Below are 13,428 nucleotides of genomic sequence, written 5' to 3'. Positions count from 1 at the left end.
TGTGGTGGGCGCCTGTAGTCCCAGCTACTCAGGAGGCTGAGTCAAGAGAATTGCTTGAACCCAGAGGGTGGAGGCTGCAGTGAGTCAAGGTTGCACCACTGCACTCCAGCCTGGGCGACAGCAAGACTCCGTCTCAAAAAAAACACAAAAACAACATTAGCCGGGCATGGTGGTGAGCACCTGTAATCCCAGCTACTCGGGAGGCTGAGGCAGGAGAATCGCTTGAACCCAGGGGGCAGAGGTTGCAGTGAGCTGAGATCGCGTCACTTCACTCCAGCCTGGGTAGAAGAGGGAGACTCCATCTCAAAAAAAACACAAAAAACATAAAAGAAGGCAATTATACACACCATACGGTAAGATCATTGTTTGAGGCCAGGAGTTCAAGAGTAGCCTGAGCAACACAGTGAAACCCCGTCTCTACTAAAAATACAAACATTGGCCAGGCATGGTGGCATGCGCCTGTAGTCCCAGCTACTTGGGAGGCTGAGGCAGAATCGCTTGAACCCAGGAGGCAGAGGTTGCACTAAGCCGAGATCGTGCCACTGCACTCCAGCCTGGGTGACAGAGTGAGACACCATCTCAAAATAAATAAATAAATAAATAAAAATAAATTAAAAAAAAAAATTAAAAAACCCCACATGTGTAATCCATATGTGTATACTGGTATTTTGAAACATCACCAACATATTAACAGTATTTCTCTCTTGGTGGTAGGATTTGGGTGACATTTTAGTTTCTTCTTTGTATCTTTTGTAATTGCTTGAAGTGGAATTATTCATAATGAGTATGCATTGTTTTTATAAAAACATTAAAGTTATTTAAAGTAGTCTATGTTTATATGCACATATACACGGAGTTAACCTAGATATACATAAAACAAATATACACACAGATATACACAGATACACATAACAATAAGATTATAGGAGAAACAGATTATAGGAGAAACCAAAATGTTAACAGTGTTTATCTGTGAATGGTAAAATTACGGGTAACTTTTCTTTCCATTTATCCATGTTTTCCTTATCTCTCACGACATGCTTATATTACTTTTACATTAAAAAGTGTTTAATCTCAGAAATATAGTTATAAAGTCGTGTAATAACATGGAAATGTGCGTAAGCTGTAAAATTAAATGAAAAGTAAGAGCAGGATATAAAGGGTACATGCATTACAATCACAACTATATAAAAACAAAGTATGTGGCAAAAGCTGAACATGAATATGGAAAATAATCTCTTGAGTATGAAATTTCAGGGACCAGGCATAATGCAGAGAATTTTCCCATTTGTGGAAAAATAAGTCTGTGACCTTATAGATTTTTTTTTTCTTTTTTTTTTTTTTTTGAGACAGGGTCTTGCTCTGTCCCCCAGGCTGGTGTACAATGGCACGATCTCGACTCACTGCAACCTCCGGCTCCTGGGTTCAAGCGATTCTCCTGCCTCAGCCTCCCAAGAAGCTGGGACTACAGGCTCGTGCCACCACGCCCAGCTAATTTTTGTTATTTTTAGTAGAGACAGGGTTTCACCATGTTGACCACGCTGGTCTCGAACTGACCTCAAGTGATCCGCCCACCTTGGCCTCCCAAAATGCTAGGATTACAACAGGCATGAGCCACCACGCCCGGCCTATGTCCTGTGTTTTTAATACACATTATTGTATCCTCACAACCGATGAAGTAGATAGTATTATTATCATTGTATAGGTTAGGCAGTTCAGACACAAAAAAGTCATATAAACAGTAACAGTGCCAGGCTTTTAAACCTGGGACTCTGTGACTTCAAAGTCCACATTCTGCTGTTTCATACCATGACGTGGGTGTGATCAAAAGGTGTAATTATGAGTGGCCAGGTGTGGTGGCTCATGCCTGTAATCCCAGCATTCTGGGAGGCCGAGATGGGAGGATCACTTAAGGCCAGGAGTTCAAGCCCAGCCTGAGCAATATAGTGAGAAGCCATCTCTATTTAAAAAAAAAAAAAAGGTTTTGGCCAGTGTGGTGGCTTACGCCTATAATCCTAACATTTTGGGAGGCCGAGGCGGGTGGATCACGAGGTCAGGAGATTGAAACCATCCTGGCTAACATGGTGAAACCCCGTTTCTACTAAAAAATACAAAAAAATTAGCCGGGCATAGTGGTGGGTGCCTGTAGTCCCAGCTACCAGGAAGGCTGAGGCAGGAGAATGGCACGAACCTGGGCAATGAGCCGAGATCACGCCACTGCACGTCAACCTGGGCAACAGAGCGAGACTCTGTCTCAAAAAAAAAAAAAAAATTATGAGTGATTTTTCACACTACCTTCAAAGCCTTCCAAAACACTGTTGTCAGTAAACACATAAAGGATAATACTATTACTAATAGCGTAGTCTACTTCTTGGTCCAAAATAGAGAAGCAAAAATTATCAAGGAAACAATGAAATAAAATCAAAGAACTTTCACTCTTGACTAATTGCAATTAGCAGAGGTTAAAACCCCAGAAAGTCGGGAGTTAATGAGATGAAAAGTGAGGGCTGAGCCTTAGTCATGACAAGATAAAGGGGGCTATTTCAGAAGTCACTGTACTGGGAATGAATTCATGGCAGTTACAGATTGCGGGGCAGTAGTAGCAGCACTGAAGTATTCAGCTTTGAAAGACAAGTCCCTGTCTTGAGGAGAACAGGCAGCTTTTGAGGATTAAAGTGAGTAGGCCATAACCTGAGCATGTGAAAAAGACAAGGATTTAGCTTTCAACTTGGAACATGCAGTAATAAGGGCAGGTGGATGCTGGGATGGAAAAATCTAAGTGAGAGAGGTAGGAGATAGAATGCTCTCATGGTATGCACGGCCTGGAGGACTTTGGCACTCCTGAGTTATAATTATTAGTCAGGACAAAAGCTCAGGCTATAGAGAAAAATCTATAACCAAAGAAAGGGAGGTTAGGTGAGCATAATTCTGAGATTGCATTTCAATGAAACTGGGTCTACTTGGAGATTTTTAAGGGTCCTCAAAAGGAATTCAACCTCAAGTCTGTGGCCCCAGTGAGGATCTCTGTGAGTCCCTGGCAATGGTGCCCTGAGGACAGGAGGGGTCCCACTACAGCACTACTCAGGAAAACCAGTACCTTCCACCTTAGTGGATTGCTGCTTCAGCTTTAAGTTCTTTGCGTGGGTCTTCCCCAGGTAGTGCGACTGGGCCACGACAGGGGAGGAAAAGGTCATGTTACAGATGGGGCAGCACTGGTTCTTGTCTTTGCTTCTGCTGCTCTTCTGGTTGGAAGAAAGAACACAGGTCTGATCATACCACTGCCCCGCCAGAAAACCTTCAATGGTTCCCCACTGCCCATAATAGAATAGGCATTTACGGCCCCCCTCACACATTAACCCCAACCTACTTTCTAGATTCTTCTCCAGCTACTTCGTCCCAGGCTCTACTCACCATCCCCCACTTTATTTTCTGATGCTTCCTTGCTTTGCTTTGGCCATTCCTGCTGTCTAAAATGCTCTTCCTTCCTTTCCTGCTTGGCAGCGTGTCTGCTTAGCCTTGAAGACCCAATTTAAATAAAAGCTTTTCTTCTGGGGGACTTTCTCTCAAAAAAAAAAAAAAAATCATTCAGTAAACAACTATCAAGTCCCTTTGTCTGTGTATTCCAGGAAGAATAATTAACCCTGCTCCTCTTCTGTACTCCGAGAGTACATGAAATAGACCTCTGTCCTACCACTTGCCACCCTAAACTGACAGTGTGTCATAGCTTAGGAGACTTTTCTGTGAACTCAAGTGTAACACTGGAACAGGGACTATTTGACTCATTTTTGTTTCCTATCCTTCACACCCCGCTGGAGTCTGGCACACAGTAGATGCTCAGAGTTTGCTGAACAAGTGGACCATTAGGTTGTGGTTTTTTTTTTTTTTTTGAGACAGGGTCTCACTCTGTTGCCCAGACTGGAGTGCAATGGCACGATCCCGGCTCACTGGAACCTCCACCTCCAGGGCTCAAGCAATTCTCCCACCTCACCCCATCAAGTAGCTGGACTACAGGAACACACCACCACATGTGGCTAATTTTTGTATTTTTTGTAGAAATGGGGTTTTACCATGTTGCCTAGGGTGGTCTCAAACTCCTGAGTTCAAGCAATCTGCCCGCCTCAGCCACCCAAATTCCTACGATTACAGGCATGAGCCACTGCACCCAGCCTCCCACTGCATTCTAGTTGCTGATTATGATTAGGCTAGAAAACCGCGTATTTCAAGACTACATAAAGGGATCCCAACATCTCTCTCAGAAAGCCTGATCTCTGAATAGGGTGCAAAGATGTAAAATAAGTTGCCCAGGGTCATAGAGTTGATCTTGCCTTTCTGAATTATAAATTATAAGAAAAGGGCCAGGTGTAGTGGTTCAGACCTGTAATCCTGGTACTTTGGGAGCCTGAGGCAGGAAGATCGCTTGAGACCAGGAATTTGAGACCAGCTTGGGCAACAAAGCGAAACCCTGTCTCTATGAAAAAATTTTAAAAAACTCAGCCAAGTGTCTGGGCGCAGTGGCTCACACTTGTAATCCCAGCACTTTTGGAGGTTGAGGCAGGCAGATCACTTGAGGTCAGGGATTTGAGACCAGCCTGGCCAACCTGGTGAAACCCCATCTCTACTAAAAATACAAAAATTAGCTAGGCGTGGTGGTGCATGCCTGTAGTCCCAGCTACTTGGGAGGCTGAGACAGGAGAATCGCTTGAACCAAGGAGGTGGAGGTTGCAGTGAGCTGAGATCGTGCCACTGCACTCCAGTTAGCCAGGCATGGTGGTGTGTACCTGCAGTCCTAGCTACTTGGGAGGCTGAAATGGAAAGATCACTTGAGCTTGGGAGGTTGAGGCTGCAGTGAGCCATGATTGCACCACTGCACTCCAGCCTGGGTGACAGAGCCAGGTCCTGTCTCACAAAGAGACAGATAGAGAAATAGATAGAAAGGAGGGAATCCAGGGATAAATAAATAAATAATAAGAAGGGAAACCAGGGGATGAGTCCAGTGAATTTTGAGAAGAGATAAACAAGGACCTTCCTAACCTGTGGCTACTATAATAGGAGGTAGCAGTTTATAGAGTAAACTCTTATTTTTGAGCATCTACCGGGAATTGAAAATTTTACCTCACTATACCTTAAGAAGTAGGAATTATCTTTACTTTATGGGTGAAGTTCGCAGAGGTTAAGTGACTTGGCCAGGTCACCCGACCAGTAAGACACACAGTCAGCTTTGAGCCCTAGTCTGCTCAATTTCTTTTCCCATGACGAGATGGTACTCCTGAGGGGTTGGGGGTTGCTTCAGCATAATGCTCATAATATTTCTGAGCCAAAAAGCACATGTGATCACCTCTAAATCAGAGCAGGCATTTGGAAAGGAGTTACTTCTGCTTATTTATTCAAAACATTCAAGTGCTGAACTTAGTTCTTTTCCCAGGCTCTCGAGAAAGCAAGCAGCCTGGCTTCTTTCCACTTTCTCTTGTCTGGCTCCAATAAACCACTAGGTGGTAATATGTAATATCGGCTCCATTACTGAGTCCCTACTATGTGCCAGGCTCTGAATTGGGTGCTTTTTATAAACCTGCCCTCAATTTTAGTTTCGAAAAATCCTGAAAGGTAGTTGGTATTACCATCCTCATTTTTATACAGGAAGAAACCAAGGCTTTGTGAAGTAACAGACTTGCCCAAGTCACACAACAGGGCCAGGATTTGAAGCCAAGACAGTCTGACTTGCTCACCACACCAACCTGCTGGCTGGCATCACCAGGAAGCAAGTGGGCTCAATATGGCAGTTGTATTACCTGATCTGAGTCTAGCTTCTTCGTTTCCCCCTTTAATGTCTCCATTCCATGGATTGCTAGGTATCTCTTCACTTTGTTGGCATGTTTTTTGCTCTGCAAAAACCCAGGGAAAAGATCAAAGATAGCCAAATGCTACTTCATACTTAAGGCACTCAAAAACACTTACTAGATTTTCATCTGATTCATCCTCACAAAAAGTTTTGAGGAGGAGGTGAGGGAAGTTTGAGTTCCTGCTCTGTGCAAGGCATTTTACAGCTATCAAATTTAATCTTCACAATCTATGAGAAAATTATGACCATTTCTATTTTATGGATGAGGAAACGATGTCTAGAAATGATGAAGTTGCTTGCTCAAGATGAGTAGCAGAGTTTTGATTCAAACTCAGATCTATTTAATACCAAAGCTCATACTTTATGCTATGCCAAGCTGCAAGGGAAGATACACATATAATGATCCTGATTTAGATAGGGGAGATGAGACTCAGGGAAATTAAGTCAATCTTCAAGTCACAAGCCAACATGCATGGAGGCAACATCTGGGTGGCTAAGCAGCAATTACACTTCACCATGCAAGCCAGGGAGAATTAGGGGTTTGGCATCAGGTCTGAAAAGAAACGCAGCTCTAAAAGTATGATGGCATACCTGGTAATGTGCCAGCTTCTGGGACTCAGAAATAAGCAAGGCGCAGCAAACCTTACACTGGGTGTTGGTGAAGAGACATTGGTTCTTCTGGATCATGTGCTCCACTACAGAGGGGAAAACAAGAAATCACTGAGTTGACAAACACCACCTCAACAGCACTGTCTTTCAACTCTGCCTCAAACACAGGCACTGAATGATGGGATGCCATACTAGGACACTGGCAGACCTCAGCCAGCCTTTCCTACTGCCGCTGTGACTCATGCTGTGTTCTCACGCCACCTACACTATTACTTATTTTATAATTTTATGTATGCCAGCTTTCTTTACTTAGGAACTTCTTTTAAAAAGGAATCTTTAGATCATAAACTTAAGTAGATGCCAATAAAAATAAATATGATAAAAATGAGGCTTGGAGCATTCCCCAGGAAGAAGAGAACAGCAACTGTGCTGAGAGGTTTTAAGATAAGGTAGTACCCAACTGAAACTTCTTCCCAGATAGAATCAGGAGGACTGAAAGACTCGAAAAGGGAATACTTTTCTCATTGTTCTCGATCTGACTTTGAAACATTTAAAATCACGTAACAGAGCAGGGCGTGGTGGCTCACGCCTGTAATCCTAGCACTTTGGGAGGCCAAGGTGGGCAGATCACCTGAGGTCAGGAGTTTGAGACCAGCCTGGCCAACATGGTGAAACCCTGTCTCTACTAAAAATACAAAAATTAGCCAGGCGTGGTGGCAGGCGCCTATAATCCCAGCTACTCAGGAGGCTGAGGCAGGAGAATTGTCTGAACCCTGGAGGCAGAGGTTGTAGTGAGCCGAGGTCGTGCCACTAACTCCAACTTGGGTGACAGAGCTAGACTCCATCTCTAAATAAATAAATAAAATAAAATCACATAACATATTACATAAGTGCCACACTGTATGAAACATGGCCTGGAGAACAGTCTTACCTTTTTGAGGAGAGGTAAAATCTCTCTCCCAAGGCATGAGTTGCATTTTTTTTTTTTTTTTTTTTTTGAGATGGAGTCTTGCTCTGTCGCCCAGGCTGGAGTACAGTGGTGCAATCTTGGCTCACTGCAAGCTCCGCCTCCCGGGTTCACGCCATTCTCCTGCCTCAGCCTCCTGTGTAGCTGGGACTACAGGTGCCCGCCACAGCACCCGGCTAATTTTTTGTATTTTTAGTAGAGACGGGGTTTCACTGTGTTAGCCAGGATGGTCTCGATCTACTGACCTCGTGATCCTCCCATCTCGGCCTCCCAAAGTGCTGGGATTACAGGCGTGAGCCACCGTGCCCGGCCCTTTTTCTTTTTTTTGAGACGGGAGTCTCGCTCTGTCGCCCAAGCTGGAGTGCAGTGGAGCATTCTCAGCTGACTGCAAGCTCCGCCTCCTGGGTTCATGCCATTCTCCTGCCTCAGTCTCCCGAGTAGCTGGGATTACAGGCGCCCGCCACCACGCCTGACTAATTTTTTTGTATTTTTAGTAGAGACAGGGTTTCACCGTGTTAGCCAGGATGGTCTCGATCTCCTGACCTTGTGATCCGCCCGCCTTGGCCTTCCAAAGTGCTGGGATTACAGGCGTGAGGCACTGCGCCTGGCCAAAGCATGAGTTCTATCATGGCACTGGCAATGTGAGGCAGAGGCAAAGTCTAAAACTGGGAGAGGAGGGCAAGACCACATTTTTAATCTCCTGGTCTCAGCCAAAAAGTGGTCAAGACCAGGCACAGTGGCTCACGCCTGTAATCCCAGCATTTTGGGAGGCTGAGGTGGGAGGATGGATTGAGCCCAGGAGCTTGAGACCAGCCTGGGCAAGATGTGAGACTCTGTCTCTACATAGAAACAAACAAACCAACAAACCAAAAACTAGCTGGGGGTGGTGGCACATGCCTGTGGTCCCAGCTTCATGGGAGGCTGAGGCTGAGACAGAGACAGAAGGATTGCTTGAGCTCAGGAGGTCAAGGCTACGGCAAGCAATGTTAGTGCCACTGTACTCCAGCCTGGATAACAGAGCAAGCCCCTGTCTTAAAAAAAAAAAAGGTCGATGCCCTGGCAGAGGTTCCTGGTGGGGAGCTTTTAAGATGCCTCTCCCTAATCCACAAAATCTAAAGCTTATCTATGTCAGCCCTTTTAGGCAGAAGGGCTGTATTTCCGTCCCTAATGATCTCTTTTTGTATCTGCATTTTTCTCTTACAATGGTAAATTTTTGTCAAAGACCTTGCCTGCCTTAGCTATGCTCTGAAAAACCAAGAGAAGTGACTCTATAAACAGAATTGGCCCAGGGCTTTTAAAAGAGGGTCAGAGGCGGCCGGGCACGATGGCTAATGCCTGTAATCCCAGCACTTTGGGAGGCCAAGGTGGGTGGATCATCTGAGATTAGGAGTTCGAGGCCAGCCTGGCAAACATGGTAAAACCCTATCTCTACTAAAAATACAAAATTAGCCGGGTGTGGTGACACATGCCTGTAATCCCTACTACTTGGGAGACTGAGGCAGGAGAATCACTTGAACCTTGGAGCTGGTGGCTGTAGTAAGCCGAGATTGTGCCATCGCACTCCAGCCTGGGCAACAGCAAAACTCGGTCACACACACACACACACACACACAGAAGAAGAAAAAAGAAAAAAAAAAAAGAGGGTCAGAGGCTTCTCAGAATCAGAAACCCACATGGAGAAGGTAATACCCAGAGGTCAGAGTTCAGTCATCACTTCCTCACCTGGAGATTGTGGATTTTGTTTTGTTCAAGAGAAGAGGTTTCAAGCATATTCACAATCAGACTCCTAAACCCACAGCAGGGGTAGGCAAGTACCTGCTAAATAAATGTACCTCTCTGCTGGAATGCACTCTCTGGCCTTAAAGAGCACATTCACATAGTCCACACACATACATTTATAGTACCTGCTTTGTGCCAATACTGCACTTAGTGCTGGGGGCCACACCAACAAATAAGACAGGGTATAAAGTAAAAAATAAGCAAGATAATGACAGAGAATTAGAAATGCTATGAAAACAAGCAGAGTATGTGGTAGAGAATGACGGGGCCGGAGAGTTAGTAAAGCCCATCACAGGGCCAGTTGTGGTAGCTCACACCTATAATCCCAGCAACTCGAGAGGCTGAGGCAAGAGGACTGCTTCAGGCCAGAAGTTTGAGACTGTCCTGGGCAACACAGGGAGAGCCACATCTCTACAAAAATAATAATAAAAAAAACCCCAAAACGTAGTTGGGCATGGTGGCACATGCCTGTAGTCCTAGCTACTCAGGAGGCTGAGGTGGGAGAATCCCTTGAGCCTAGAAGTTTGAAGCTGCAGTGAGCCGTGATTGTGCCACTGCACTCCAGCGTAGGCAACAGAGAGAGACCTCGACTCTGAAAATTAAAAAAAAAAAAAAAAAAAAGGATCATCATGAAGAAGTGTCAGCCACAAGGCTTACAGGAAAAGAGTGTTCCAGCCTGAAACAGTATTAAGTCTGTGAGGCAGGGATGAGTTTGGCATATTCCATGTTCAAAGAATGGAGAGAAGCCCAGTATGCCTGGAATATGGTGAATGAGAGAAGAATGGTAGGAAATTAAGTTGGAGAGATAGCATGAGGCCTAGAAGATCATGTTGAATGAATATAAAGCTCCATAAGCCACAGTATGAACTAAGGATTTTATTGTTAGTGTAATGAGAGGTGACAATATCTGGTTTGCCCTTGAAAAGATTACTCTGACAGTTGTTGTCAACAGAATGTATGGGGACAAGAATGGAAGCAGAAAGAACAAGGAAGAGGCTGCTGTAGTCTTCAGAGAATAGATGGAAGCTTGGACTAGGCAGATTGTCCGTGGAGACAGAGAAAAGTGAATGAATTTGGAATTATGTTCCGGCAGTAGGTTTGACATCTGATTTCTTAGACTGGATGTGGGGGTGGGAGTGAAGGAAGGAAAGGAGTCAAGGATAATTCCTAGGTTTTGAACTTGAACAAGTGAATAGATTAGAACTAGGGGAAGATAGCCTTGGAGGAAAAATTAAAGACTTTTTGTTATGTGAGTGTGAGTAGTCTATCAGATATATAGGTGGAGATGAGTTGGAGATTCAGATCTGTCAGTCACTTGAAGTTCAAGGGGGAGATCAGAGTTGGAGACATAAATGGGGAATCACTAGTGTATCAATCATATTTAACGCTGTGGGGTTGGAAGAAAATGCCTAGCATTGATGAAGAAGGAAAGAGGTTCAGAGACTGAGCCTTGGGACCCTCCCAATTTTGAAGTTAGGCGGAGGAAGCGAAGTTGAATATAAAACAAGGTGAGTACAGGGTGGAACTTCTGGCCAAGGCAGAGCGAGGAAATCTTCTCCTGCAGAAGCAACAATAAAACAGGACAAAACTGACAAAACCAGACAAAACTGACAAAACCAACCACTTCAGCACTCTGGAAGTTAACCAAAGGGACTTAACAATCTGAGCAACTTTATGCTTGCAAAACTGCTGAACTTCAGGTAAGAATAGTAGGAATCAGTGGCTTTTTTTTTTTTTCCCCCAAATGGGGGAAAAACGAACAAGCAAACAAACAAAAATTCAGGGTTGCCCAGGCTACACGCTGGACTGCAGTGGCATAATGTCAGCTCACTGTAGCCTCAACTTCACAGGCTCAGGTGAGGCTGCTCTCAGCCCCTCCTGCACTCGGTGTAGAAACTCTGGCAAGAAGGTGCTGGCCATGAAAACAAATAGCTTCCATACAGACGGGAGGAAATCACTTGATTTCCCTTGCATGTTTTCTATATTGTTGATGGAAGTGATGATCTCCAAGGCAGTAAGCAGGAAGAGTCAAAGGCTCCACTGGCCGGAGGTGTGGTCATGGTTGGGGCAAGTGTGTTCCTGGCTGAGACTGTGTGACAGCACAGACCTGAGAGGGCCCAAGTTAGCCACATACTCATGGCCCACCCTGAGGCTGCATACGCACATGTAAGAGATACAAAAGGACCTCGTGGGAAGGGTAGATCTCAAAATGACTTGAACTTTGAATATGCTTCCCTACCAACACACAGATCCAACAGTACAAAATCAAGGCCTTATAGGTTCCAGGTGTTTAGAACACAATCTTGTTGAATCACTAGTTAATCTGACCACTAAGCAACATAAACATACTAAAGTAAAAATTATACAAAGGAACCAAATTGGGAATGCTTGCTTTTAAAGTCTTTGGCCACCATGTAAGCAGTCTGACTGCTCTGAGGCCACCAAGCTATGAGGAAGCCCAGACTATTTCATGCATCAAGACCACATGGAGAGTTTCTGACACCACATGAAAAGAAAGAGATGTCTGGCCAGCCCCCCGAGGCTCCACTCCGCTGTTGTTTCAGCTCTAGCTCCCAGATGCTCCATTTCCCTGCTGTTTCAACTTGAGCCACCATCTGACTGCAACTGCATAAGAGACCCTGAATCAGAACTATCTAGCCAAGCCTTTCCCAAATTCCTGACCCACAAAAACTGAGAGGTGTATGAGGTTGGAGGAAGCTAAGGCCCATAGAGGGGAAAAAAAAAAAAAACTTAGATAAAATTGTCAATTAGGCTGGGCGCAGTGGCTCACGCCTGTAATACCAGCACTTTGGGAGGCAGAGACAGGCGGATCATGAGGTCAGGAGTTCAAGACCAGCCTGGCCAACATAGTGAAACCCTGTGTCTACTAAAAATACAAAAAAGTTTAGCTGGGCATGGTGGCAGGTGCCTGTAGTCCCAGCTACTTGGGAGGCTGAGGCAGGAGAATCGCTTTAACCCAGGAGGCGGAGGTTGCAGTGAGCCAAGATCACGCCACTGCACTCCAGCCTGGGTGACACAGTGAGATTCTGTCTCAAAAAAAAAAAAAAAGCCAATTAGCTGGGTGTGGTGGCAGGCACCTGTAATAATCCCAGTTACTCAGGAGGCTGAGACAGGAGAATCGCTTGAACCCGGGAGGCGGAGGTTGCGGTCAGCCAAGATCGCACCATTGCACTCCAGCCCAGGCAACAGGAGCAAAACTCTGTCTCAAAAAAAAAAAAATAATAATTGTCAAAATTCTGAGATGGCAGCCTGACTACACATCCTTTTTCCCATGATATCTGCACACAACTTTAATCCAACTACCAACTATCTCTCCAGAGTGCAAAAGATTTGACATGGAAAATGAGGTGCTTTTCATTTATTCACTGGAGAGGCAGGGTGTGGCGGCTCAGCCTGTAATCCCAACACTTGGGAAGGCCAAGGCAGGCAGATTGCTTGAGGCCAGGAGTTTGTGACCAGCCTTGCCAACATGGTGAAACCCCATATCTACCAAAAATACAAAAATTAGGCAGGCAGGGTGGTGTGTGTATGTAATCCCAGCTACTTGGGAGGCTGAGGCACAAGGAGCACTTGAATCCAGGAGGCGGAGGTTGCAGTGAGCAAAGATGGTGCCACTACACTTGAGCCTGGGCGACAGAGTGAGACTGCATCTCAAAAAAAAAAAAAAAGAAAAAGAAAGAAAAAAGAAGAAAATCACTAGAGAGGCTGAAAGCATGGTACTAGGTTGGGCCTCCAGAAACATCTCCAGGAATAGTGCATATATGTTCCAATAGGTGACTTACAGTCTCTGAGGCTTCCTTCACAGCTCTGCTGGAAGCAAGATGCTTTGACTGTAACAACTTCTCTCTCAACCTATGAAGCCGGACAATGGATGCTGGAAAACTGATGTAGTTCCATGACCTTTTTTGACAGCAACAATAGCCAAGAGGCACAGAAGTATGGTCTTTACTGCATTCTACATCCTATGAGATGTTATGTATTCACAGGATTTAATTTATATCCACATGACAGCCAAGTAAAAGATGTATGGTGCAGAGGCTGAGAGATGCAATCTACAGTGTGAAGCACAGGGCTACTTTTCACAGGGTCGATGAAGTAGGGACACAGAACTTCTGTGGGACAGCAAGATAATTAATAAACTTAACACGTTTAAGGGTTGGGTGTGATGGTTCATGCCTATAATCCCAGCACTTTGGGAGGCTGAGATGGGAGGACC

At 45.0% G+C, this 13,428-nt stretch overlaps 1 protein-coding gene across 6 annotated transcripts in view; it reads right to left on the bottom strand.

The window, feature by feature from the left end:
- ZNF346 (zinc finger protein 346) overlaps window positions 1–13,428 on the bottom strand; it is a 46,537-nt gene that overhangs the window by 17,548 nt on the left and 15,561 nt on the right. For 5 of the 6 annotated variants that reach the window (XM_009209631.4, XM_009209632.4, XM_017960166.3 and 2 more), the window contains exons 2-4: window positions 6,428–6,531; window positions 5,787–5,879; window positions 3,098–3,242 (exon numbers count right to left, since the gene is read on the bottom strand). In XM_009209631.4, the coding sequence (XP_009207895.1) occupies window positions 3,098–3,242; window positions 5,787–5,879; window positions 6,428–6,531 (342 nt within the window). The remainder of the gene's footprint in view (window positions 1–3,097; window positions 3,243–5,786; window positions 5,880–6,427; window positions 6,532–13,428) is intronic. The other variant, XM_017960167.3, reaches the window with a different exon arrangement.

The sequence above is a fragment of the Papio anubis genome, chromosome 5, assembly GCF_008728515.1.
Source record: "Papio anubis isolate 15944 chromosome 5, Panubis1.0, whole genome shotgun sequence".
Lineage (NCBI taxonomy): Eukaryota > Metazoa > Chordata > Mammalia > Primates > Cercopithecidae > Papio > Papio anubis.
This window is presented reverse-complemented; position numbering and strand designations above follow the sequence as displayed.